This window comes from Halichoerus grypus, chromosome 4, assembly GCF_964656455.1.
Source record: "Halichoerus grypus chromosome 4, mHalGry1.hap1.1, whole genome shotgun sequence".
Lineage (NCBI taxonomy): Eukaryota > Metazoa > Chordata > Mammalia > Carnivora > Phocidae > Halichoerus > Halichoerus grypus.
In genome coordinates, this window is record NC_135715.1 from 32,704,095 (window position 1) to 32,731,393 (window position 27,299).

Here is a 27,299-nt window from a genome sequence, read left to right on the forward strand (position 1 = left end):
AAAAACCAGGAAAAAAGCTCCTATTATTTTGATCCGGTGATTATACTTCTATAACTATATTCTAAGGCAGTAATTAAAGGTGCAGACTTAGAGCAGCTAAGTATAGTAGATGAGGGTGCCCAGCTGGGGGGTGAATGGTGGTGAAAATCTACCATGGGCTCTGCTTGCTAGGCCCTCCCTCCTGATTGGAGCCTCTCTGTGTCTGCCCAGAGAGGGTGTCCTTTCTACCTGCACAAAGGCATCATCCAGGCTAGCAGAGACCCCGGCATATACAAGATTTACATAGAAGGATGTTTAAGTGTTATCATGGTAGCACAAAATCGTAAACTATTAGACAAAAATTAGGGAGTAAATGTATCCCTACAGTAGAGGGTTATGAATTTTGGATTAAGCATTAGGAAGTTGAAATTCATGTGAAAATGGCCAGGATATATCAAAGTGTGGGGGGAAGAAAAAAACCTTACAGAATTGGAATGTAAGATTGAAGCCAGTTTTTGACGTACCTAGTACATTCTGCTAGGTTGGAACTGATCGATTTAGATATATTTTGAAGACTAGAAAGGACAAGACGTGTTTGATAAGAACATGGTGTTTTAGATGACTTTTTAATTCTTTCAAGGGATACCATATTATGGTTTCATAATGTAAAATAGAATAATTACACTCTGAATTTCCAGGAAGTTTTCTATTTTGCCACTGTAATATTAAAATATTATTAAAATGTTTTTTTTTAAGATTTTATTTATTCATTTGAGAGAGAGAGAGAGAGAGAGCATGAGGAAGGGAGAGAGGCAGAGGGAGAAACTAACTCCCTGCTGAGCTGGGAGCCCGATGTGGGGCTTGATCCTAGGACCCTGGGATCACGACCTGAACTGAAGGCAGACGCTTAACCATCTGAGCCACCTAGGCGCCCCAAAATATTATTAAAATGTTACATTTATATTATATTGTTTTTCTAGTAGCATTTCTAGTAGTAAAGACTATAGTATATATTAGATGCATTTTGAGACATAAATGTATGTATTTTTATATATAAATATTATAAATATATATAGAGAGAAGTGGAGAGGAAGAAAGGAGGGGGCAACGGGGAAGAGAGAGAGAGAGAGGAGAAATTGGTTAATTGATTAAAACTGGAATAAAATTAAAGGCCAGTCCCCCTGCCCATGGAACTTGTGAATTGTGCTCGGTTTCATTTATGGCCCTATGAGCGAGTGAACCCTTTTTCTGTTCAAACGTATGGAGATACACGCAGAGGAAATTCGTCCCGATGCTGCAGTGGTGAGCCACCAGCACAAGCCACCCGCACAGAGTGGGTGCTGCTAAGAACGCCAAGGCATGTCCCCTCTTGAGTGTAATTCCGAATGAAAAAACAAAATCAATTATGCCTACTAAGCTGGCTTAACTGAATGCCAAAGAAAATTTGCCTCATGAAAAGGGAATTCTGAAGCAAGTTACATAATGCTGAATGAAAATAAACAGGAGGACTTTCAAATGGTTTATTGTAATCAGAACTCTCTAATCCAGCAATATTTAATTATATTTGGTGAGATCCAAATGGTCCTGGGGATATGGAAGCTTTTGAGAAGTGGCATATATTAGATTAATTTTTTGAAAGTTACTTGGGGGTGGGGGGCGCCTGGGTGGCTCAGTCGGTTAAGCATCCTACTGGACTCTTGGTTTATTGAGGCTCAGGTCATGATCTCAAGGTCGTGGGATTGAGTCCCAGGTGGTGGGCTCTGCGCTCAGCGAGGAGTCTGCTTGGGGATTCTCTCCCTCTGCTCCCCCCACCCCGCATGCGCTCTCTCTTTCTCTGTCTTTCAAATAAATAAATCTTTAAAAAAAATATAAAAAGTTACTTGGGTATGGATCAACATGGAGGCACCGAAAAGTATTCATATTAATTATGCTGCATATTTGTATCAGATGTAAAGAGGTAAAAAAAAGATCATTTCCTCTGGAAAACAGCGTTACTTTAAAAATCCCTTGGTTGCTAAGAATAAGGGAGCCAAGTGCTCCAGTAGGAATATTTGTGACTTTTATATATTAAATTTACTTTTAAACCAATTTCTGCCATTTCTCCTCCCCTTTGTCCCTCTGATCTTTTTCTTCCCTCCCTCGACTCTCTTTATCCAGATCTTCATTATCTTGTGCTCAGGAGCTGTCCTAGTTGGAGATCATACTTCTGTTCCCTCATTTCTCCACTTTGCCCTTTAGTGGCTGGTAAAGAGCAAGCAAAAAACAAATAACTAATGAAAAAAATATTCTTTGGCTCTTGTGTTTATTATGTCATTCTACTAATCAAGAGCCTAAAGAATTGCAGAATTAAGTTGTTCACCCCCAATGGAAGAATGTCATCAACATGGGGAACTTTTTCTCATTATTTGTTTTTGTGTGTGTTTCTTGCAGGATCAATGTGACTCTAGAGACAAATGGATGAATGAATATCCATATGAAGAGGAAAACAATAAAGGTCGGTTAGTCAAATTTTATAACTAGAGTGAAAAATCTTAGGTTGAACATTACTTTGGGGCTGTTATTCTCATTAGAGCACTTATGTGTCTGAGTATGGGACAGAGGTCAATACTTTGATATATATATCTGTAAAGTGTAATTTTTAATTTTTAAACCTTAAATATGAAGAGATTTATAAAGAAGGAACCCTTTTTTGTGCAAGTTTAGCTGTCATCAGTTTCTAGAACTTAAGCTGGAATTAAAGAATCAGCTTGTTGATGAATATTGAGAACTGGAAGATCACTGGATGCAACTGATCACTGGGACAGAGAAAAACAAAAGAAGCCAGATTCTGTGTACATATGTGTTAGTTCCTACAAGCGTAATCCTGACACCAGCACCACATGGCACAGGGTTGCTGTCATATGCTGTCTTCTTTGCTCCAGCTGTGTCATCTTTCCTCAGGAGCGGGATGACTATGAAGGGGTTTTCACTTTGGTTTTTCACAGACAGGTACCCCTCTAAATTAGAGGGGAAAAATATCTTGTGAATTTCAACAGTAATCAAATGCTGGCTATCACTTTATGTGTGGCAGTTATTTATTTCAGCTTTTCTCCTACTCTGTACTGGTTATGATATAAAAAGGCGCCTGGGTGGCTCTGTTGTTAAGCGTCTGCCTTCGGCTCAGTTCGTGATCCCAGGGTCCTGCTCTGCGGGAAGCCTGCTTCTCCCTCTCCCACTCCCCCTGCTTGTGTTCCTGCTCTCTCTATGTCTCTCTTTGTCAAATAAATAAATACTTTTAAAAAAATCATAAGCAATACAAAGAGAATTATAATATGTTAAACTATCTCTTTCCTAAGATTTTCACACTTTACAGGTCTGGTCAGCAGATATGTTCCTCATAACCCTTGTGTAGCTGCGCACCACCTGCTGTTTCGTATTTTCCTTCCCCCACTGCTCCTGCTACTGTCAAGTAAATGTACATCATGCTGTGTCTTTTTCTGCCAGCCTACCTTCGCAGTTGCTTACAGATGACTTTCCAGGTTATATCTTTCATTTAACATTGCCTTCTTCCCTCATCATTGCTAAAATTGCTCCTTTCTAATATTTGTATCTGGAAGATTTTCAGACCTCTAGAGGGAGTATTGATTCACACATGAAACAAGGGAGACTTGGGGGTGTATGGTAATGTTCTTTTTCTTGACCCCAGTATTGCCTACGTGGGAAAATTTGCTTTGTGAAAATTAATTGTACTGTGTATTTTTTTTTTTAAGATTGTATTTATTTATTTGAGAGAGAAAGCAAGCATCTGAGAAAGAAAGAGAGAGAGCATGCAGGAGCATGGGGAGGGGCAGAGGGAGAAATAGACACCCCGCTGAGCAGGGAGCCTGATGCAGTACTCAATCCCAGGACCCTGGGATCATGCCCTGAGCTGAAGGCAGACACTTAACCGACTGAGCCACCCAGGCGCCCCTATACTGTGTATTTTTATGTGGATCAGTGAGGTGCTATTAAACTGGGTGGTGGGGCGGGGAGGTCCAATCTGTAATGCTTGTCAATTCCCATGGTGTAAATACTCTCATCATGGTTGGTTTCAGTGATTTTAACACCTAGCTTGCAGGGATCCTTAAAATTTAACAGTTGGCACTCATGAGCTGGGGATGAGCTAGCACCAGCACAGCACTGATAATTTCATTCATAAAGTGAAGTTAAACGATATTATGGACTCCCTAAGGCAAAGGTAATAAATTTAAATTTTCCTGGCTCGTCCCTATGTAAATATGGAAACCTTCACTCATTATCATGCAAAATATGTTTAGCCCTTATATATGATGTTGGTATTATTACTTTATGTTTTCATTCAGTTGTTATTAAAATTTTTATGTTTGAGTGGATCAATATTAACTTTGTGAGTTTATTTATTTTGACAGTGTCATTGTTCTGTAACTAATTTTATGACAACTGAAGATAATGGCAAAGAGAATCATTGTGTTACTACTTACCCTGAGGAAAAACTCTGAAAATATTATCTTGATTGACTATAATATATGTGATTCATTCTAAATGATTGTGCCCCCTAGCTTATAGAAGTCTCAGAAGTCTGTGTGGAGGAAGGAGCAGTGACTATTTCACTTAATGTGTTTGGCCTGAAGAATTATTTTTATCTTATTGCTGTTTTTCATATTTTTGGTCTGTATTTTCAGCTATAGACGCCTTAGAACAGAGAATACATTGGTGCTTCTTTCTAAGCCTGCTCCAATCAGATGCTGTGAGTTTTAACAATGCTGATTCAGGGAGAAAATTGCAGAGCTTGAAAATTTATCTTTTCTATATTTTAAGTGTATTGACAAGGTCACTATTAAGATGAAGTTTTAAAATGTCAGCAGTGGAAGCAACATTCCCACTGTCTACATAATTGAAAAGACATTTGAATATGGCTTTTAAAACTATTTAGTATGTTTCCAGTTTGCCACTGGTGATAAAATCTTGCCAAGAGCCACAGAATATCATGCTGTGCCTTTCTGCTTAGGTTCGAATATTTAAATGGCCTAAATAGCATTTGCAGAATTCCTTTTGTGGCCACACCAAGAGTCTCACTTCTGGGATCTGTCTTCATCTTCTCTTTGAAAAGAGCTATATTTGCATTAAGTCCTTTCCTTTAGTCAAGTTTTAAGTTCTTTTATTCAATTTCATTGCACTTGATTTTGTCCCTTTACGTTCTGCCATTAGAAAACATCAAATAAATTCAGAAAAGAGCCCATCCTCCATTATTTTCTCTTCCCAAATATTGGCATAAAATATGGCATATATGCTCTCGAATGTATTTCACCAGTTGCTGTCCTTGTGAATGAAGTGGCTTGTTTGGGGACCTGGCTCCCCAAACCTGGCTTTGCTCCATCTGTTTTCCAGCCACTTCAGGGTATGTTTACCAAGTGCTTCTCAGCTGCTGGTTTGGAGCAGGTGTCCAAAACGTATGCATGCATATACATTAGCCCGGCTTATCAGAGTTCACATTAAAACTTCTGCTCTGGGACTACCTCTGATGAACAGCTGCTTAAACCATCTAGCATCAGCAGTGGATGACTTTTACTTCTTGTAGTTGGAAACCATGAGGACAACAGCAGGCTTTGTTGAGAAAGCTTTAATTTCCAAAAAAGAGTTTATAGCATAGTGATGGGCATATATAGTGTGGTTGCTTTAAAGTTCTTTTCCATGAAGTTCCAAGGCTCTTTCCTCACACAGGATAGAAAGAATCGCAGCAACCTAGATTTTCTTCCATTTTGAACTGAGTAGGCATAGTTGCTCGGAAAACCCCAGGGTAATGTAAGTAAAACGTGGTCAGCGCTGGGCTACTGTGCATTTATGTAGAGTAGTTGCTTGGACGGTAAACATGGACTAGAACAAACAAACAGAAAACCCCAGAAAAACAAGTCTTGGCTCTGTAATGATCTGTCTGTATGATCATGGACCAGTGACTTCTTTTCTGAATTTTAATTTTCTCAACTGCATACTAGAACTAATACCACCTGTCCTACCTATTTCAAGAGTTGTTTTGGGGGAAGGGAAGTATGACATATTCATGAAAATGATTTAAAGCATAGAGCTCTAAATGTGAGCATGGTACTGATACTATTATTTTTATAGCATAAGAGAGAGGTTCATGACTTTGTTGTATGACTTCGCATCATAAAGTCAAACATTTTCAGAATTGGAAGCACCCTGACAGGTCACTAACTCTAACATGTGCTTCGTGTATGACAACTTTCTAGAAGAGTTGGTTGGTTACATCAGCCTTATATTAAGTGCTCTTTGGAATTTCCTACTGTGTGGCACAATTCATCCTATTGTCAGGCATATATAATTATATTACAAGTTCGTCCTCGTATTGAGCCAAATCAGTAGATTTGATAATGATGGAAACTAGTAGGTATATCACATATTTATTAAAATATCATCCTGAATTAGGTCACTCTCCCATCAAGTCATTTCACTTTTGGGTGTCTAATTTCTCTTAACTGGGAAACGAGAACAAAATGATATACAGGGATCTGAGAAATATGCAATTATTAAAGTAGAATAATGGCTTTATTATTTGGAAAGATGATGTATTGCTCATTTTTAAAACATTAAAGCATGCACCATCACCACCCCGTCTCACAACTTTTAACATTTGGTGAACATTATTTACAACATCTCTGTGTGTGAATATACAAGTAAATAGAGATGGTTTTACAGAAAATATCATATTTATACTTTGTATTTCTAATGAGTTATTTTTCATTTTGCTTCCAATATATAACGGAAGAAATAGAAAGTGAATTTAAACTGAAGGAATTTATTAATTTCAAATTAATATCCTTTTAACCAGTGTGATGCTACTTCTTGACAAACAAAAAGACTCTTAAATATAGAGAACAAACTGGTGTTTGCCAGAGGGAAGGTGTCTGGGAGGATGGGTGAAATAGATGAAGGGCATTAAGGGGTACAAATTTTCAGTGATAAAATATGTAAGTCCCAGAGATGAAAAGTATAGCATAGAGAATATAGTCAGTAATATTCTAATAACATTGGATAGTGACAAATGGTGACTCTGCTTTTTGTGGTGAGCAATGAGTCAAGAAGGAATTGTCAGATCACTGTGTGGTGTGCCTGAAACTAATACAACATTGTATATCAACTATACTTCAATTAAAAAAAAGAGTTAAGTGGAAAAAAAAAATCCTTTGAGTTCTGGTAATTTTTTGTTTTAACAAATTTAACTTCAAAATAGCATCTTTTGAGTTTTTGCTACGGAAGATGGGAAAATTGGTGACATTTCTTTCTGAATCCCTTTTCCCTCTTCTTGTTTTACCATCAAGATTAAGGTTATTGCCAGTGATTTCTTTATTATTTGTGATTATGAACCATAATTATCAAAGCTTTAGTTTGATATCAAAGTTTAGTCTTAATTCTTATTTTTGTGAGAAATATGGAACCACTGCTTTACTGCTCTCTGGCGTTTGGTGTCACTGTGAAGACTGAAGCAAACTGATCTACTTTTCCTTGTTTTGCTTTTTGTTCAGATGTCTGTGGACTATTTTTGGTTTGCTAGAAAGTTCAGTAACTTCATCGATTATGTCTTGGTTTTTATGATTCTGTATCGGTTTTTCCTGGATCCTGTCATTAAACTCTGAGAAGTAGAGTCTGTATTTATGTCTTCAGATTTTTAAATCGTATTTAAAGTATATTTTCTTTTTGTTTTGTTCTCTTCTTTAGTAACCCTGAAAATATATCTAATGTTTCTCCTTGGTTTTTCACATCTGTAGTCTTTATCTTTAACTTTTTGATTTCACTTACTGTGTTTTCCCATTAAGCATTTTTTCTTACTGTGTTTTCAGTCAAATTCTGCATTATTTTTCATTTCCCCAAGTGGCTTTTTAAACAGTATTTCTGTAGTATTTCAGAGCTCTGTCAGCTTATTTTCATCAGTTTCAGTTAACTTGTCTTTTAATCATTTGAACCCTTGTACTTCTTCCTTGAATATTTTTTTTTTTTTTTGAAGAAAGGCCCTTTTGTTCATAATTTTTTTGTTTGTTTGTTTATGAAGCGTTATTTATGCCCAAATGCTTCATGTGTTTCCTTGGGTAATTCATCCTCCTATGTTTGTTCCTCACTAGCCTATTCCTTACATTTCTCTTGCTATTTGCTGCTTTTCTGCACAGTTCTCCTGTGGCCTGTGGTTATTACCCATCCTTGAATGGGGCCAGTATTGGCTAGTAATTGCCAGTATTGCAGGGAGTGCTGTGGACAGGGGCACCGCTGGTTTGGGTATGAGCTAGATGAGTCCAAAATCTTTGACTTGAGCTAGTTATTTCAAATACTTTCTAAGTAGAGCTGTCCTTTCCAGAGTCTTCCTCGTTTCCATTATACAGTAAAGGACTCTTGAGATAAAGGCTTCTGACTCCCTTCGCCTCTCGGGTGGACCCCCTTGATGACTGAGCTGGGCTCTAAAAAATGCTGTGTCTGGACGCATGCTCTTCTACTGGCACTGTCTCTGCTTTCACTGGGTAGGCCTTTCATAACTGTGATTATTACTTTTCGGAAATTCTGTGTTTTGCTTAAGGTCTGAGGAGGTATATGTCAGCTCCCAGCGGCCTCCCAGATTTCACAGTCTTTGACAGATATGTTTTATTTGGCAGTATGGGTTTCTGACTGTTTGCTTCCACAGAAGATGGAGGGTTTTGTTGTTGGGTTTTTTTTTTTTTTTCTTTTTTCTAAATTTGCTTTGAAAGTTTTCAGTGAGTTTTAAAGGAAGGGTATAAAAATTCCTGAACATTGCTGTTTTCAATAAGTAAGATTTTAGATTTATTTAAGACTACTTAAATTGAGCCTGCTGAGCCTGCTGTGGAGTTGGAGAGCTTGGCTCTGTGCTCGGGCCCCCTGGTTTTTAATTGTGGCTCTGCTAGGGCTTCCCCTGGCTTCTGTATCTCCTTGTCATGTCTGTGATGTGGAAACCAGGATGATGATGCCTACTCTATAAAAAATTGCCGTGAAGGTTAAATGAGAAAAAATGCTAAAGCATTTGCATATTGTCTGGCAGTCACTAAGTGCTCATTAAAATAGCCATTTTTATTATTTTAAGCCGTGTTAATTGAGTTCAGAATGTAGTCAGTTTAGCTTTAGGAAAATTTGCTACTCAGACCAGTATTTGTATATGTTTTTTTCCCTTTGACTGAAGATATGCTGGGATGTACCAGCATGCCTGGGGGTACTGGGTGTCCTACTTAATATGTCAGCTTCTGGTTTTAGGATTTGACTGAGGACTTCCAAATTTTTCCTTTGTGTTGATAAGGAATTCTTGAAGATACTGGATATGCTGTGGTAGTTGGTTCACAAATGTCAACACCTTCTCTCATATTAATCGGGGTTCTCCAGAGAAAGAGAACCGACAAAGTATATATATCCTGTATGATATATATGATTTATTATAAGGAATGGGCTCATGTGATTATGGAGACTGAGAAGTCCTATCATCTGCCAACTATAAGCTGGAGACCCAGGAAATCCAGTGGTACAATTTTGGTCCAAGTTCAAAGACCTGAGAACCAGGGAGCTGATGGTGTAAATCCAAATCCAAGGACAGGAGAAGACTGTTGTCCCAGCTTAAGCAGGCAAGGACTGGCTCCTCCCTTCCTTCACTTTTTGTTCTATTCCGGTCCTCAACAGATTGGGTGATACCCACCCGCTTTGGGGAGAGCGGTCTACTTACTGGTCTCCCAATTCGAATGCTAATCTCATCCAGACACACCCTTACAGACACACCAAGAAATAATGTTTAATGTGGGCACCCTGTGGCGCAGTGAGGTTGACACAAAATTAATCATCACACCTACCCTGCAGTGCGATGAATCCAGCAATCCTATATTTAGGATTTATTATTTTTTTAGACACAGGGCTACAAAGACAAATTAAATTTAGACCCTGACCTCAAGTCTTCATCATCTCAGGGACAGGCAAAATAAGTTACTACAATTTGGTGTGATTAATAGTATAATATATTTAATGAAACCGAAAGAGTTAGTGTGGGCCACAATATGAAGTGACATTTCACCTGGGCCTTGAATGATCGTGTCATGTTGACTAGAAGAAATGGGAACAAACAGGAAAAGTTACGATCTTTTGTTTACAAAAATCTTAGTAGATACGAACCATATTTTCTTTTCTTTGGCTGAGCATTAAAGGGCTCTGCAAAATTTCCTCTTGGAGTTAATGGTAAATGTGATATTCAGTGATATCATTAAATATTTCAGCCAGAATCTATTGAGGCTCATTTATGTGTCCAAATGATTTTCTCTCTCCTTCCTCTCCCTCTCTCTCTTGCTCACATGCTTTCATACTTTCTCTGCCTTGCTCACACATTTTCCTTCTCTGGGCATTTGATTATAGTGGTTCTTCCGCTAAGCTTTATGTCCTTCTATTTAGAGTACTTATCAAAGTCATTTATATAATATATTTTACCAGAAAATTTCAAGAGTGGTCATAAAAATGATATGAGCATCTTTTAAACATGACCATTTTAGTTAAGCAGTGTTGATTTAATGAGAATATTATAGTATTAAAGCAACATAGTAATTGATTATTAGAAACATTTATGGAAGTATAATATCTATATGGTTAATTTTATATTATTAACACCTGTACACTAAAAAAAAAAATAATAATAATAACCTCCTTTCCCTCTCCCAAGCTGATGTTAGCTAAGAATTAATTTCCTACTGTTCTCTAAAGGGATTTTTAATAAAATCATGAATAATTATTGACTCAACAATGAGTGGAGTTCTTTATCTTATACATAATCTAGTCCTTCAGCATACCTTGCAGCCTAATGGAAGTAGGACTCACAAATATTCCAAGTGAACGATGAGTTGATTATTAACATTTGACATGCTTTGTTTTTCAGTACTAGTTTTGGTACCAAATTCTGTATCAGTCATGGTTTGATGAGAGAAGTGGAACCATGGGAATGGTAGAGAATATGGGATTTATGATCAGGATTTGACCTCATCCAGTTGTAGGAGCTAGTTAAGCAAGTTACGAATGGCTGTTGGCTTCCGTATATTTGGTGTTAGGCCTGAAGTCAGCAGGGCAGGAAGGAAGGATGAGCAGGAAGTTCCGTGGAGCAATGGCACACTGGAAACTGCGAGGATGAGCCGATCTCCACACACATTCTTCGCTGCTGGCAAGCTTCCAGTTTTGGGGATGCTGAGGACTGGAGGAGAAACTGGCACCCCAGTTTGCTTTAAACACATCATGGCCTGGGAATCGGCTGAGCTGCTGGGGAGTCCTGTGGGAGCTGCAGGCAAGGGGGTGGACTTGTCCCTGCCTCAGCCAGGTGCACCAGCTCACCAGTGGTGACAGTGTATGTGAGCTGTGCCTGCATCTAGAGCTCTGCATTGACCTTTGAGTGTGAAACAGATGTGACCACTGTCTCACTTGTTCCTTCCGCATCTTCCCAGAATGTCCCGAATCACCCAGGGACTGAGGGGTTATGTGGGGAAGCCAGTGCTGGGAGATGCACATTGAGCTCAGCTAAGTTGGGACAGTACCTAGCCACTGATCCCACATGGCTGGCTCTCTCCCTTCTCACCTGCAGCTCTCCTTCCTCACCCTGCCCTCCACCTGAGTACTGCCGATCATATACCTTTTGAGCTCTGCACTCTTATCTTGATCCTACTGGTCCTGTCTGAGGACCTGCCGCCCTGCCCGTAGGACTCAGCCTTGTCTTGGAGATGAAGGCCTGCACAGACAAGGCTCCTCTGCTCTGGAAAACCACCTGCCTGGGCCCACTGTTCTCCGGGTCTGCTCCTCTGTTGAGAAGTTGCAGGATCATTTGTGGCCTGTGTGGTCCTTGACACAGTTGTTGGTACCCCTGGTGGCGGAGACTCTACTGGACTTTGGCCGTCCTTCCATAATGCCATACATTGATTGGGCTCAGGCCAGGGCCACGTTGGCTGCAGGGAGCTGCAGTTGAGAACACAGGAAAGACAAAACATAGCACAAGGAAAAGGGGGATTCTGATTTGGTGGAAACGTGAGTTGACTTGACATTGGGGGCTTAGCCAAGTGGTGAAAACTGGAGCAGGATTGTGAGTGTGAGTGATCTGAAGAGTTGGTATTCAGTGTATGAATTAAAACTATCAGGTACAGCGGTAGGTTAGAGGCTAGGTGGGCAGGCAGTAGCTGGAGGTCACCAGCTCTGGGGGACGGTTAATAAGGAGGTGGGTGTTCATGCAGACTGGGGTTCATGACCCGGGAGGTGCTAATACAGGAGGGGGATCCAGTGTGGGTTGTTGAGGGCAAAGGGCTACCCCATGGCACTTCCGAAGTAGAAGCATGCTGGCTTTAGAAAGGTGGTGCCCCAGGCAGCTTCTCTGCAACACGGCTGGCATGGTAAAGTGGTGTTTATCTCACATGTCAACTCTCATATCTTGGGGGGGTTTCCTGGAGGTCGGTGTTGAGCCCTGGTACAGGACTAGCAAATCCTGAACAAGGGGACTTCCTGGGGGCAAAGATAAAGGAGCAGGTGATGAGATGAGTGAAGGCAGAGAACTAGCCTCTTACTGGATTCAGAGAGAAAAAGAAAAGCTTTTGAAAACAACCTGGCTTAAAATTCCTAGAATTTCATCTATAACCCCAGAAAGGCTTTGACTCGAATTTGTGATTTAGAGTAAATTCAGAAGTAGAATTCTAATCAGAGAATAGGAACAATTAGATTGCTGAATAAGATCAATTACTTGTGGAACAGACCTGTTACACATTTATGCTGTGTGTGTGTGTGTGTGTGTGTGAGAGAGAGAGAGAGAGAGAGAGAGAGAGAGAGAGAGAGAAAGTGGGGGGTGGGGGTTTCTAGTTTATGGGCAAATGCTTGCTAGATTTTTCTGAGTCTTAATAAAAAATTTTAATTTAATCATCCAATTACTTGTAAACTAATTGCAAATATAATTCCCATTCCTCAACCGTCAGGATCCTATGAATTAAGACACTTTTCCTGGTTATTCCCTTCCTTGATTCCATTCTTTCCAGTGGTGACAACTTCTCCTGGGGGTTAATGTTGACAAACTGTAGATACAAAGGACACAAAACCTTATCGGTAGAATGTATCATACTGATGCTTGTGAATTCTTCTCTTCTCCATGATACACTGATCTAAAAAGGAGAAAATGGTGGAAAGAGGTGGGAGTGTGTCTGCTGGCCAGATTGGTTATTTCTGTCGGTGACAACCTTTATCAGTCTCTGGACTACTGAGGTGCTTGTGTAAGGTTGCACCGCGGTTGGTAGCAAAGCTGCATCCATCTAATCTCTGTTTTGTAACATTTATTTGTATGTCATTTTTAAAAGTGCCACTTAAAGTGGAAGGCCCTAGTAGAGAAATGATCGTGGAGATGGACCTTGTGAAGTGTGGGCGGAAGGGGGACTGGTTACAGGTTAGAGGATGGTAAGCAGCATTTTCTTTTCAAGCAATTAAATGACAGGTTGATAGTCTAAGTTCTTCTGGTTCCATACCAGGACTTCAATGCATCTTAAATGCTCACTTGTCTAACTCGGTAATTACTACAGCCCCACTTTACCTCTCATCTTTCCCCATAGAGTTTGAAGAAAATTGAGATAGCAGGGGCCGCCTGGGTGGCTCAGATGGCTGGGCATCTGCCTTCGACTCCGATCATGATCTCAGGGTCCTGGGATCGAGCCCCGCATTGGGTTCCCTGCTCGGCGGGGAGCCTGCTTCTCCCTCTCCCTCTCCCCCTGCTTGTGTGCTCTTTGTGTGTCTGTCTCTCAAATGAATAAATAAAATCTTAAAAAAGAAAGAAAGAAAATTGAGGTAACAGACATTCAGAGGTGGAACTGGCATGCAATTTGGCAGTTCTACGATCCACTTCTGGCCAGCTTGGTGCAAATAATCAAGGGGAGGCAAAGAGAGCGAAAAGGCTATGAGATTTCTGTGTTGCAGCTATGAGTGAGCTAGACTCCTTTCCCCCAGTTCTAATCAATTCTACAAAAGCTGCTTATTTTTTGTTCTGTCAGAAACAATGCATGTTGTCGTAATGCAAGAACTTAATTATAGTGGAAAAGTCTCTAATGCTCTCTGAGTGAGAAATTGAATCTCAGTTGTTCTTTGCCTTTAATTGTGAAACTGAGATACTGCTAAAGCCCTAGCAGTTGCTCTTTCCACATGGAAACATGTTGGCTGGGTAGGAGCACAGATCAGTGGGACCATTGGGCTAGCTCCTTGTCATTCTTTTTATGTCTGCTCAGTCTCCTTAAGCAGTCCAGGATGCATGGCTGTGCTTCAAGGAGATGATGCTATATTGTTGGCATCAAGAGCAGCTCCTTTCTAGATTTTCTTCTTAAGTAATGCTGAAAATTTCAAACCTTTGTCTTAGAAATGTGGAAATTTGGAGTTGGACAGTACTATAAGAATTATCTCATTCAACTGGATAATGCATAGGAGGAAAAAGATCAATAAAAATGAAGTTACTTGCTCAAGGTTACATAGCCCATTATAGACTGGGAGGTTTGGGAGAAAGAAAGGCAACAAGGGAACGTGGTTACTTGCAATTCACAGATTTTAAAATCCAGTTTAAGCAAGTAGGTTTAACTTTTGCCTGTTTCTGAATTTAAAGCAAAAGGTGTCTGGTAGGTATCTTCTTAACAAACGTTTGAATAAGTGGATGGGTGCAATGTGCATGAGAACAAAAGAAAGAGAATGAGAAAAGGAAAATGAGGATGGATTTTTCTGTTACTTTTTTCCTTCTTTGAAGAAAGTGTTAAGGAGTGTGATCATTTGTGATAGAAGAGGAAGAGGAGATCCTGAAAAATTGACAAATGGGTCACACAAAACCTGAAATATTTCTTTAATTAAGGTTGACTTTTCTAGTATGCAGTAGTGGAGGAAAAGGTCTGGTTTACAAGACTGGAAAATGGTAAGAGAAGGATTTTCCTAATTATACTGATGTTATGGTAAAAATGCTCTGAATTTACTGCTTAGGCTATAGTTAAATATAATAAATGTGAAAAAGTACTTCTCTGTACTAAGTATGTTTATTATTATTAATCTATCTGATAACACAATAATTTTATGTTGAGACATGTAGCAACATAGACTTTTTTTGGATAATGTGCTTTTTTTTTTTAGTTTGATTAGTTGAATGTTCTGAGGATTTCCCTTCTACCCTCTATTTCTTATGCTTTGGATAAGTTTTAATTCTTGTGTTAAAATAATTGCTTGTATTGTGTGGTGACTATATTGTCTTAATAAAACAAATCCTAGCCAACTATGTCAATTTTTTTTAAATCAGTAATTTTGAAAATTCTTATTTATTTTTTATTATGTTATGTTAATCACCATACATTACATCATTAGTTTTTGATGTAGTGTTCCATGATTCATTGTTTGTGTATAACACCCAGTGCTCCATGCAGAACGTGCCCTCCTTAATACCCGTCACCAGGCTAACCCATCCTCCCGCCACCCTCCCCTCTAGAACCCTCAGTTTGTTTCTCAGAGTATCCATAGTCTCTCATGGTTTGTCTCCCCCTCCGATTTTCCTTCATTCTTCCCCTCGTGCTATCTTCTTCTTCTTCTTTTTTTTTTTTTAACATATAATGTATTATTTGTTTCAGGGGTACAGGTCTGTGATTCAACAGTCTTACACAATTCACAGCACTCACCATAGCACATACCCTCCCCAATGTCTATCACCTAGCCACCCCATCCCTCCCACCCAAAATTCTTATTTAATTAAAAGAATTTCTTTTCTAGTTGAAAAAGTAAGGGTAGAGCTTTCTTGAAGTTATTAAGTATTTGGTAGGTATAAAAGAATATATGTAATGAATATATTTTATAAGACATGTAACAAAAAGAAACCCAACTTGAGAAATAGAACGTTTCCAGTATTTTTAAAGACTCTTTTCAGTCGTCCTGAATTTTGCATTGTAATTTCCTTTTTATCAATTTTAAGTATATATTTGTGAGCTCTATATTGTTTACTTTTGCTTGTTTGGGGACATCATATAAGTAATGCCATATGATTTATGTTACTTTGTGATGTGCTTATGTTATGCAAAGTTTTTGGTTTTGATATTCATGCATACTGGGGAGAATACTGATTTCCACAGCAGGATAGAATGGCAGCTGTGGCCAAGTGGCTACCTTGGTGGAGGTGGGGCAGAGGGGCTGTCTTCTTCGACTTCCACTGTGGCCTCAAGGTATTACTTGCAAGGAAGCCCCCATGGACACCACCGGGGCTCCCAGCTCACAGACAAAAGACATCAGTCTCTTTCCTTAGTCAACTGGGCCTTCCAAACTTGGCTTATAAGAAGCTAAAAGGCAGAAGTCCAGGAGTTATCTTCATCCCTGGCTTTCTTTCTAATATGAATGATACAAAAGCACTGGCAATTGAAGAGTTTTGCAAATCTCTAGGTCGCACCTCTGTAAGGGGGTTCGATGTGTATTTTGCATCTGCATCATGTATTTGGAAGGCAGCTGTAAAAGATGCAGCAAGTAGAGATCTCCAATTGCCCACCCTGGGAGGGAGGGGAGGGTTAGCTGGTGCCTTTTTCCATCTTCTCCTGGGTCTGTCTTCTCTGTCCTCTGGATTGAAGAGAAATAATAACTGTGATTGAGACTTAGGTGGTGGCCTTTGTTACTTGGTTTCCCCAAGGTCCCAAATCATTTTGCTTTATATCTAAAGAAAATTTTAATGACTTACAAATCCCTAAGAAAATGTGTATATGCTATATATCTCATATATATTCTTACATGTACACTAAAAACACTAGTATTTATTAGTTTTTACCAGATTTTAAGAGTTAGAAAAGCCTGAAAGCTTGAAATTTGAATAAAGTGATTCTTTTTGCTTCAAAAAAAAGGCTGGACCATAATTTATTCCTTCTCTAGCAGTGGGAATTTCTGTTCTTTCCAGCGTTTTGCTATTTCATTAATTTTTCTATTATAATTTTTTTGAAATTGAGTATAGTTGACACACAATGTTACATTAGGTTCAGGTGTACAACACAGTGCTTTAGCATCTCTATATGTTATTGTTATGCTCACCACAAGTGTAGCTGCCCTCTGTCCCCGTACGTCGCTATTACAATATCATTGTATTCCTTATGCTGTGCCTTTTATTCCTATGGCTCATCCATTTCTGCATACTGGAAGCCAGTATCTCATACTCCCCTTTACCCATTTTGCCCATCCCATTCCCTCCCTGCCTTGGACAACATCAGTGTTTTCTCTGATTTTATGGATCTGATTCTGCTTTTTGTTTCTCCCCCCCCCCCCCATATAAATGAAATCATAGGGTATTCGTCTTTCTCAGTCTGGCTTATTTCACTTAGCATAACACCCTTTAGGTCCATCCCTGTTGTCTCAAATGGCAGGATCTCATCCTTTTTTATGACAGCATGATATTCATTGAATATGTTTACCACATCTTTCTTATCCATTCATCTATCAGTGGACACTTAGGTTGCTTGCATGTCTTGGCTATTGTAAGTAAAGCTGCAGTACACACAGGGGTGCATATATCTTTTTGAATTAGTGTTTTCATTTTCTTTGGGTAGATACCCATTAGTGGAATTAATGGATCATAAGGTAGTTCTATTTTTAATTTTTTGAGGAACCTCTATACTGTTTTCCACAGCGGCTGCACCAAATCACATTCCCATTGACAGTGCATAGAAGTTCCCTTTTCTCAAATTTATTGGTGTAAAGATCCTGTTAGTTTGCTAGGGCTGTCATAACAAAGTACCACAGACTGGGTGGCTTAAAGAGAAATTTATATTCTTCTCTGGAGGCTGGAAGTCCCATATAAGGTGTTGATGAAGTTGATTTCCCCTTTTTCCTTGTCTCGGATATGGTCTTCTTCTCCCTGGTCTTTCCTAGGGTCTCTCCTCTGTATACCTCTCGGTCCTAATGTCTCTAAAGGACATCAGTCATATTGCCTTAGGGCTGACCCATTTTACCTCATTTTACATTAGTTACCTCTTTAAAGGTTCTGTCTCCAAATACAATCACGTTCTGAGGTACTGGGACTTCACCCTAAGAACTTTGGGGGGAAACAACTGAATCCATAACAAGGATGTTTACAGTTGTCCACTAATTATATTTTTAATCTTGTTTCCAAAAAAAAAAAATCTTGTTGTTTCTGTACTTTTATCTCCCTTTTATTTACTTCACAATGATTATTTTTACCTTCTTCATTTCTTTTTTTAAATTTCCTTTGATAAGTCCTACCAGGAATTTGTCAGCTTTATAGTCTTTTCAAATAATTCCTTTTTATTTTGTTTTTTCATTCTTTTGTGTTTTTGGTCTATATTTTGTTAATTTTTTATTTTTCTTTATTCTTCTTACAATTTCTTTGTGTTTTCACATTCTCATCTTACAGATTTAGTTGCCGAGCTAATTAATTTCCAATTTTTATACTCAAAGCATTTCAGGTGTTTAATTTCTTTATATCATTTAGTCCTATCTATTTTCTATATTCCATTATAATTTATTTTAGAATCATGAGTTATTTAGAAGTTTTAATTTTCAAATATACTTTCAGTTATTTTTTTAGTTACCTAGTGTTGATTTCATTGTGTTGTATTTATAGCATGTTTGCTGGATAATAATTCTATATGGTCTTGCTACATGGCCTACTTCAAGGACAATTTTTGTAAATGCTTTGTATGTCTGAAAAGAATGTATGTTTTCTTATTGTGTACATCATTTTGTATTGGTTCAGTAGATAAAGCTTTTTAATTATTTTGCTCAATATCTCCAACCTTACTGATTTTTGCTTGGCTAATCTATCCATGACTGAAAGAGTTGGTTAAAATCTTTAATTACAATCATGGCTCTGTCAGCTTCTTGTTATTCCTATAAATTTTGGCTTTACATATTTTGAACTATGCTAAGTAGATGAATACTCATTTAGAATTGTTAATATTCCTGGAAAAATTGACCGTATGTCTCATTACTTAGTGATCTTTCTTTTCTTTTATAATGCCTGAATGCCTCTTTTGTCTGAATTTAATATACATACTCCAACCACTTAGTTACTTTCAGCATTGTGAGGACATTATTCTGTTTCACTTTAAATGTAGGCGGATTCACTGAAGAATGTAAGCAGGAGGTCCACATGGTCAAGAGTTGTGAAAAAAAAGACATGAGCTTCTGTCTGGGAAATGGATCGCAAAGTTGCAAAAAAAAAAAAACACCTGGACTCAAGGGAGGCTGTTGTAGGGCAGTGTGAGATGGTGGGGGCTTGGCTTGGAGAAGTCACACCTGAGAGGGGGAATAAAGCAAAGCTTTATGTTTCAGAGTAAGAATTGAGGGATATTGGTGAATGGGTGTGAGAGGTGATAGAGGGAATGTGTAAAGCTTTGTTTCTTACGTTGAGCCACTTGTTCCTTGAAATGGTCATTTATCAAGCCTGAAGCAACAGACGGGCATGCTCCTACGTTCATGTGTGTACATGTGGCATTTATTTTTCAAAAATATATTGATTGTCTCTGAACAACAATTTTCATACTGGCTGCTTTAGAGAGGATAAAAAGTATATGGGTATGCTGTGAAAGAGCTTTTCTGTCTGGTCCTAGTCATTAATTTTTAAACTTTTTTTTTTAATGATTCATTGTGTGCCAAGCGGAGTGCCAGTTTTTCTGGGCTTCCAACAGTGCATATGGTGAGAGTAGTATGGAACTGCACTGAGTTTAGTAGTAAATGCAGACCAACACAAAGACATTTATCCATACAGAGCGGAAAGAGCTTTGGTCAGAGAAGTATATGGTTCTGTGATAGTACAGAGCAGAGGTACCCAACCCAGATTTACTCAGGTAAGTATTGGGAAGACTTCCCAATGAAAATGGAAGCATATGGTTAAACTACTATAAAAAGAGACCTAAAAATGATTAGGGACAAACCAGGGAAGGGGTAGGAATGGTGGGGAAAGAACATTGGCACAACTGAGGATCTGTTAGAAAGAAAGAAAGAAAGCGAGAGAGAGAGAAAGAAAGAAAGGGAGAAAGAAAGAAAGAAAATCGATAGGATTTGAGAGTAGAGTGTTAAGAGGAATGATAACTGTTCAGGAAAAGAGGAGCCAAACTCCAGAGCCTTATAGTTTAAGAAGTTTGGTATTATTCTGAAAATAGGGAGGAACTTTTGAAGAGATTTAAGCAAGAAATTGACATGATAAGATTTACATTTTAATGAATTTCTGAGTGTATGTTAAAAGGATTGGAATGGGAAACAAGGGAAGACCACCAGATAAGGGGCTGATGATGATGCTGTCTTGAATTGGGGCTAGCTTGGCTACACGGATGGAGAAAAAACTGGATGGACCTGAAGGATATTTACGAGATAAAGTCATGAAGATTTAGTTATTTAGTTTATTTGGTGTGGAAGCAAAAAAGGCAGTCAGAAATGATATGAAGGTGCAGCAGGGGCTACTGGGAAGACCAGGTTTGCAAAATACCTTGAGATCTTTTAAACCCATGAGATTGGAATTTCCTAGGAGAAATCTCAGGGGATTTTTCCAGTGGGTGTATTTGAGCCTGTTGCTCAAGAGAAAGGTCCAGGGTAGAAACTTAGGAAGTCAGGGCTATATTGATGGACTTGGAGCTGTGAGAATAAATGAGATCACCCAAGTCATGTTTATGCAAAGAGAAGAGAAATGTGGGAGGGATGAGCATGGAAAACAAGTACAAAAGGCTATAATGCAAGAATATGATGTAATGCAGTGAGGAGATATAAACTGTGGGATTTTGAAGAAGGGAATAGACTTTGGTAAGAGAAAAGGAAAGTCATCTTCAAGTGAGATGATCAGTGAAGAATGATCATTAATATTGAACAGTTGTGAAAGAGAATGATCCAGGCAGATGGAATAATACAAGCAGTTACATAGATGGAGAAAAGAAGAGCATAACTTTAGAGACTAATGAGTAATTTAGTTTGGGACAGAACAGAAAGATCAGTCAGGGCCATTTTACAAAAAACCTAATGCATTATAATATTAGAATACAGTGCAAGGTATTTGAATTAATGCCATTAGCATACCTTGTAAAATGTCTGCCTTTTATTTATTTTATTAATCATAAGGCCACAGTTAATAGTTTGTGGGTGTTTTTTATTAATGTATTTTTGCCTGAGGTTGTTAATTGAATACTCTTGAGATTCTTTTTGAAATCTGTTTCTTTTTTAAGAGAAATATTCAGATTGTATATAAGGAAATTTATTAACACTGAAGTCACTTACCTGATTTCACTCATTATGTTTAAGTATGCATTAATTACTAAATTCTAGTGTTTAGAGTAAAAAGAGATGGTTGAAATAATGAAAAGAAATTTTTATTTTTTAAATCTAATTTTTACACCTTACAGTTTTATTTTTTATCGTATTTTTTATAGTGTTATATTATTTTCAGGTGTACAATATAGTGATTCAGCACTTCCATACATCACTTGGTGCTCAGCATGACAAGTACACTCCTTAATCCCCATCACCTGTTTAACCCATTACCTCCGCCACCACCACCTCCCCTCTGGTAATCATCAGTTTGTTCTCTGTAGTTAAGAGTCTTTTTCTTGGTTTGTATTTTTCCCTTTGCTTGTTTGACTTCGCTCACATGTGGAATTTAAGAAACAAAACGTATGGTATTTGTATTTCTCTGACTTATTTCGCTTAGCATTGTACTCTCTAGCCCTATTCATGTTTTGCAAATGGTGAGATTTCATTCCTTTTTATGGTTGAGTAATAGATCTAGTATATATATATGCCTCATCTTTAGCCATTCATTAATCGATGGACACTCGGGCTTCTTCTGTATCTTGGCTATTGTAACTAATGCTGCTGTAAGTGTAAACATTGTAAGTAAATGTTTGAATTAGTGTTTTGTATTCTTTGGGTAAATACCCAGTAATGTGATTGCTGGATCATAGGGTAGTTTTCTTTTTAACTTCTTGAGGAACTGCCATACTGTTTTCCAGAGTGGCTGCACCAGTTTGCATTCCCACCAACAGTGCACAAGTTTTCCTTTTTGTCTACATCCTCACCAACACCTGTTGGTTCTTATATTGTTGATTTTAGCCATTCTGATAGGTGTGAGGTGATATCTCATTATACTTTTGATTTGCATTTCCCTGATGGTAAGTGATGATGCCCATTTTTAAATTAGATTATTTATGTTTTTTTGGGGGTGTTGAGTTTTGTATTTTCTTTATATACTTTGGATGCTAACCCTTTATTGGTTATGTCATTTGTAGATACCTTCTCCTATTCCATAGGTTGCCTTTTAGTTTTGTTGATTGTTTCCTCTGCTGTGCAGAAGCTTTTTATTTTGATGTAGTCCCAATAGTTTATTTTTGCTTTTGTTTCCCTTGCCTCAGGAGACATATCTAGAAAAAAGTTGCTATGGCCAGTGTCAAAGAGGTTACTGCCTATGTTCTTCTCTAGAATTTTTATGGTTTCAGGTCTCACATTCAGGTCTTTAATCCATTTTGAATTTATTTTCATGTATGGTATAAGAAAGTGGTCCAGTTTCTTTCTTTTGCATGTTGCTGTCCAGTTTAATGAAAAGAAATTTTGGATATATTGTATCCAATACAGGTTTGCCAGATTTCAAATATTAACCAAAAATTGAGGGTGAATAAATGGATAAACTTTTGTCTTTTCAAATTCTCTCTCTATATTTTTATTAGGATAAAGGGACTTCTAGAGATATAAAGTTACTTTTGTATTACATACTAAGTGTGTAGTTGATTAGAATTTTAGACTTTTAGATGAAAATATTTGTTTCATTAATGGAAGAATTAATTTCTTTTGCGTAAATATAAAAGAGATTTTATTCTCATTTTTAATATCTGCAGAAGAATTGAATGTTAAAAATATTAACAATTTATAGAGTTTAGAGCATAATGGAAGAATTAATTTCTAATGAGCATATGGTGAAGTTACAATAGAAAATTCAGTTCTTAAGTTTGGAGATTTTCTTTTACTGAATGACTGAACAATTAGCAATTTCGTTGTTTGTGTAGAACTCTTTACCTAGTCCTCTGGAAAAGTAAGAAACCTGCACTGTGTTCTTAAAGTTTATCAAGTAGTCAAGCAGCAAAAGATTTAAATTGGTTTGATATTCATCCTGGTTCTTTTCCATGGCTTTTCATTGAGCTATTTCTTATAATTTATCTCCTGGTCAACTAGGTTTCATTGTCAAGTAATTTTAAGAAAATATCATATGTCCTTTATTCCCTAAGATACTTTATGCTTGAGCATATTAATCAGCTACTTTTATACTCTAAGGTCAGATTGATTTAATAAAATAATTGGATCATGCTTTTCCTCAGAAGTTTGTAGTAATTTAGTACCAAAGTAGTCCTTTTGTCACAGCTTCTATATTAATGATGTGTTTGGCTAGATTCCATTGAATAATTTATTTTGTGAAGGACTCATGGATACTGTATTGCCTGACTTCTTGCATGTTTAAATATCTATTTCTTTTATATTCAGAGGACATTTTGCTTTGTTTTAAAATTCTTGGGTCCCACTTAGAAATCTGTAGATTAGGTCTTTGTCTTCTGGCACTGAGTATTCCTCATAGAACAGGGACGCTATCTGATTTCCTGCGTGTAAGTGAACTGCTCGTTTCTGCCGGAACACCTGCAGAATTTTTTTTCTTTATCTTGAAGTTCAGTGACTTAAGGATATAACTTCTTTTGGATCATTCTGTATCATTTTTTCCTGGAACACGGTCTGTTATTTCAATCTGTTCTTCCTTCGTGTTAGGGAAAAATTCATACTATTATTACTTGAAATATTTTTCTGGCCAATTTTTGGGTTCTTTTCTACAGGATTAGCATTTTTTCAGTCTGTTCTTTATGCCTCTTTTCTCCATTAAAAAATGTATTTTTCTTCTTCCTCTGTATTCACTGGATGAATTAAACCTTTTTTTCCCCCTACATCAGTAAATTTTTAGCCATATCTCCTCATTTTTAGCCATGTTTCCTCATTCCATTGCTGTTTTTCTTTTATTTATTAGTACTAAATTGATAATTTTTTGGTCTTCAGTACATTTTGATTGCTCTGCAACACTTTAAAATTTTTTTCTATTGTTTTATCATTTAATCTTTGAGCCCCTGTTCACTAGTAATCATTTTTTGAAGTTCTCCCATTATGTGAAGCTTTTTGTTTTTAGGTTGTGTTTTCTTTAGGAATGAGAGTGTTTTTCCTTCCTTTGCATGCTTGTTTCCTTCCTTTCTTCTCTCTTTGCATTTTTTCCTTCTTTACTTTTATCCTGTGATGTGTTTATACGTTTTACTTCATCTTGGCCTGTGAGTAGATATTCTATTTGCTGGGATACAGTGTCATTTAATCTTTCTTCCCTTATTTCTTATTACAGGGGAGAACTAAGATTTTTCACTTGGTGTTTACATTTTAAGAATTAGTTATTGCCTGTTTCGTTTTGCTGTAATTCAAGGTGAGGGGTGGGAGGGGGCTTATTCTGGGGAAATGGAGGAGGGAAAGGGCTTGGCTGGATTGTGTGCATGCTGTGTCAAAATGTTCTCCCCCTTTTTGGCCATACGTGGACAATGATGCCCTTTCAAAGGAGCACTCAGGTATAAAACCTCCTTACAAAGGCATGCAAACTATTTCTGCACCTTTCAGCTGAGTGGCATGGAGCTTCTCCTCAGGGAGCTTCCTGATATTTTGTTTCAGACTGTCACATCCCTCTTTACACACATGAGCCCTGCTGCATAGATTTTAATATATTAAAGAACTGGAGTTTTCTCCACAGGGTAATTATTTGAGATATTTAAGATTACTTTGGGGCCTGTAGGAGTATCTTCAGTGTTAAATAACAAGGCCATTTTCCATATTTTCTGGAGCAAACCCTATTCAGAAATACTAAGTGGGCTTTACATTGCTCCCTTACTTGTATGTTGCTAATGTTCCATTTCCTTTGTTGCTAACAGAGAAGCAACTTACTATAAAGTGCGTATCATTTTAAATGATCTCTCATTAGGCATCCAGATTTTCAGTCATTCTGGATGTTTAAATTTAAAATGATGAAGCATTTATAAAATCGGTACATTACCTGCATGAAATCAGGATGTCCAGGGCCTTGTAGAAACATACCCTTTACTTCACGGTATTTATCTCACAAAAGGGGAATGATTCTTTTCTGGTCCTGTTATAAATCCACTTCTCACATGGGTAAAACGTACACAATCGTCAGTGTACTCCTGGTGATTCATTAAGTCTTTAGGGTGCAGAAGGGCAGTGGTGGGTCACACCAGGGCAGGATTTTAGCCAGGAGTCTGTCACCTCGTATCGATCTACCAGTTACTGGTTTCATTTATGTTTGGAGTTGTTCCGCTGTAGCTGTGATTACTGTGAATTCCATCTGAGACATACAAGGTGATAAAAGTAAACTGAAATTTATGAAGTTTACGAAAACCTTCAAATCAACCTTGACGTCCAGTTTATTATGTTCTGTTTAAATGCTATTGGTGTATGCTTACTTCTACTGAGGTGACCCTTAAGGAAATTGTCAGTAATATGTCTCAAAGATTATCTGTGACTGAGGAACTACCATTTGTTCTAAATGATTATTATTAATCAGTTGTGTTGATAATTTTATTGTTTGGATTAATTCTAGGGAGTCAGACTTTGAAGACTATTTTAAAGACCTCCCATGATTCTTTAAGGGAACATTCACAATGAAAATGTGTCAGGCTGATGGGGGAAGTTTCATTTATTGTCAGTGTCTTTCTTTATCCTGATAAATCAAAACTCACAATGTTTGAACAGTCTTAAAATACTCACACACTAATTATGTTATCTTTAACAGGTTGCTGTGATTTTATATACTCATGCATATTAAGTTTTCTTCCCTTCTTTTTCTCAAAGTAAAGTATTCCAGCATTCGAAGGTTTTCTTTGCCACTATAACTTAGCATTTATTTTCCTGAGAGTCTTTTTGTACCGTTCTCTTTGATTTAATAAACCTTTATTGATTGCATAACACCAGCAGTGATAGTGTTTGGCCAGTTTAGTTGTGCAACCAGTTGATTTGTGAGTGGAAAGCAAACTAGCCAACAAGCAGAAGCTTTTAAAGCCCTTACCAATTCAGGTAATAAAAATGTCTTTCAACTCTCTTTATTCATAGTTCATATTACCATCATGAATGTAGTATTTTCATTAGCATCAGTGGTTATACACAAGATCTACTGGAAAATTGGTAATGAAACCTGTCTAGCCACAGTTAATTAAGGAGTTTTCTTGTTTTGAGCCTCAGGAGAAATTTTCACCATGCATTTCTTAAAATGTGGCCTTATGTCGTCATGGAGGTGGAGCTAAACCGGAAAAGGGTGATGTAGCCCAGATAAATTATATATGCATTACATCGTTGCCTAAGAACAGGGGTCAATAGTTCTCCTGTCTGTTGGAGTATATCATTGTGCCTGCATTACATGTTGGCAGCTTATCAGAGGCTCTCTCTGACGTTTGGTCTCAGAGTTTATTTTGTTAAGGAAGTTCATGTATTTGGATTGCATTATGTCTCTCCCCCAAATTATTAACCTCAGTATAAAGCCCTTAAATGTGTTTGCGATTGATTGCTTTTTAAAAGATTCCGGCAAGTGAAGGGTTTAATTTATAATTCTTAACTCCTCGACTCCTTGTTTGATTGCGGTTTTTTTTTTTTTGCATCTATTTTTATTGATATATTACAAAATTTTAAAAACAGCCCAGTTTTTTATCCCTTGCCAAGTTCTGATAACTTTCTCATTTTGTGGTATTTATGTTTATAATTTTTTACCATTTGCAATTGTTATAATTTAAATTTAACTTTGAAAACCCCTAACAACTCTTTTGTTTTTCAAGGGTGCTCTCCCAATTGCTATTAACATTTTTTTTTTGCAGCTTATGTAATTTTGTTTAATAAACATTCCCCGCCCTTCTGCTACTTCCAGCCCTTGATTTAACCCACTGAAAATGGGTACTTTTGACAGCATCTGTACTGGGAAATGCTTTCCAAATAAAACATTTGTTAGAACACACAAACGATTTATTTGGGTACATCTAAGAGCCTAAATATTTGATTCTGCTGCCAGTATGTGCCTTATTGGCTAATGTTCCTACAGTGTTTCCACATTTTTATAGGCTAGCGGCCAAGTTGTCCAACAGTCTGGTACCTCTTGGGGAGTGGAAGTGGGTGTGTATATGAGGAGCTGGTGTCATTATCATGCTCCTGTGTGCATAGCCAGTTGGCATGTTAGAACTTGCAGAAGTTGACCCCTTCAACCTGGAAGCATATAGATACTA

General features: G+C 37.7%; 1 protein-coding gene across 3 annotated transcripts in view; it reads left to right on the top strand.

The window, feature by feature from the left end:
• The window catches only part of KLF12 (KLF transcription factor 12), a 575,200-nt gene that overhangs the window by 290,181 nt on the left and 257,720 nt on the right, over positions 1-27,299 (top strand). For all 3 annotated transcript variants that reach the window (XM_078070259.1, XM_078070258.1, XM_078070260.1), the window contains one exon: positions 2,410-2,473. In XM_078070259.1, the coding sequence (XP_077926385.1) occupies positions 2,441-2,473 (33 nt within the window). In that variant the 5' untranslated portion in view covers positions 2,410-2,440. The remainder of the gene's footprint in view (positions 1-2,409; positions 2,474-27,299) is intronic.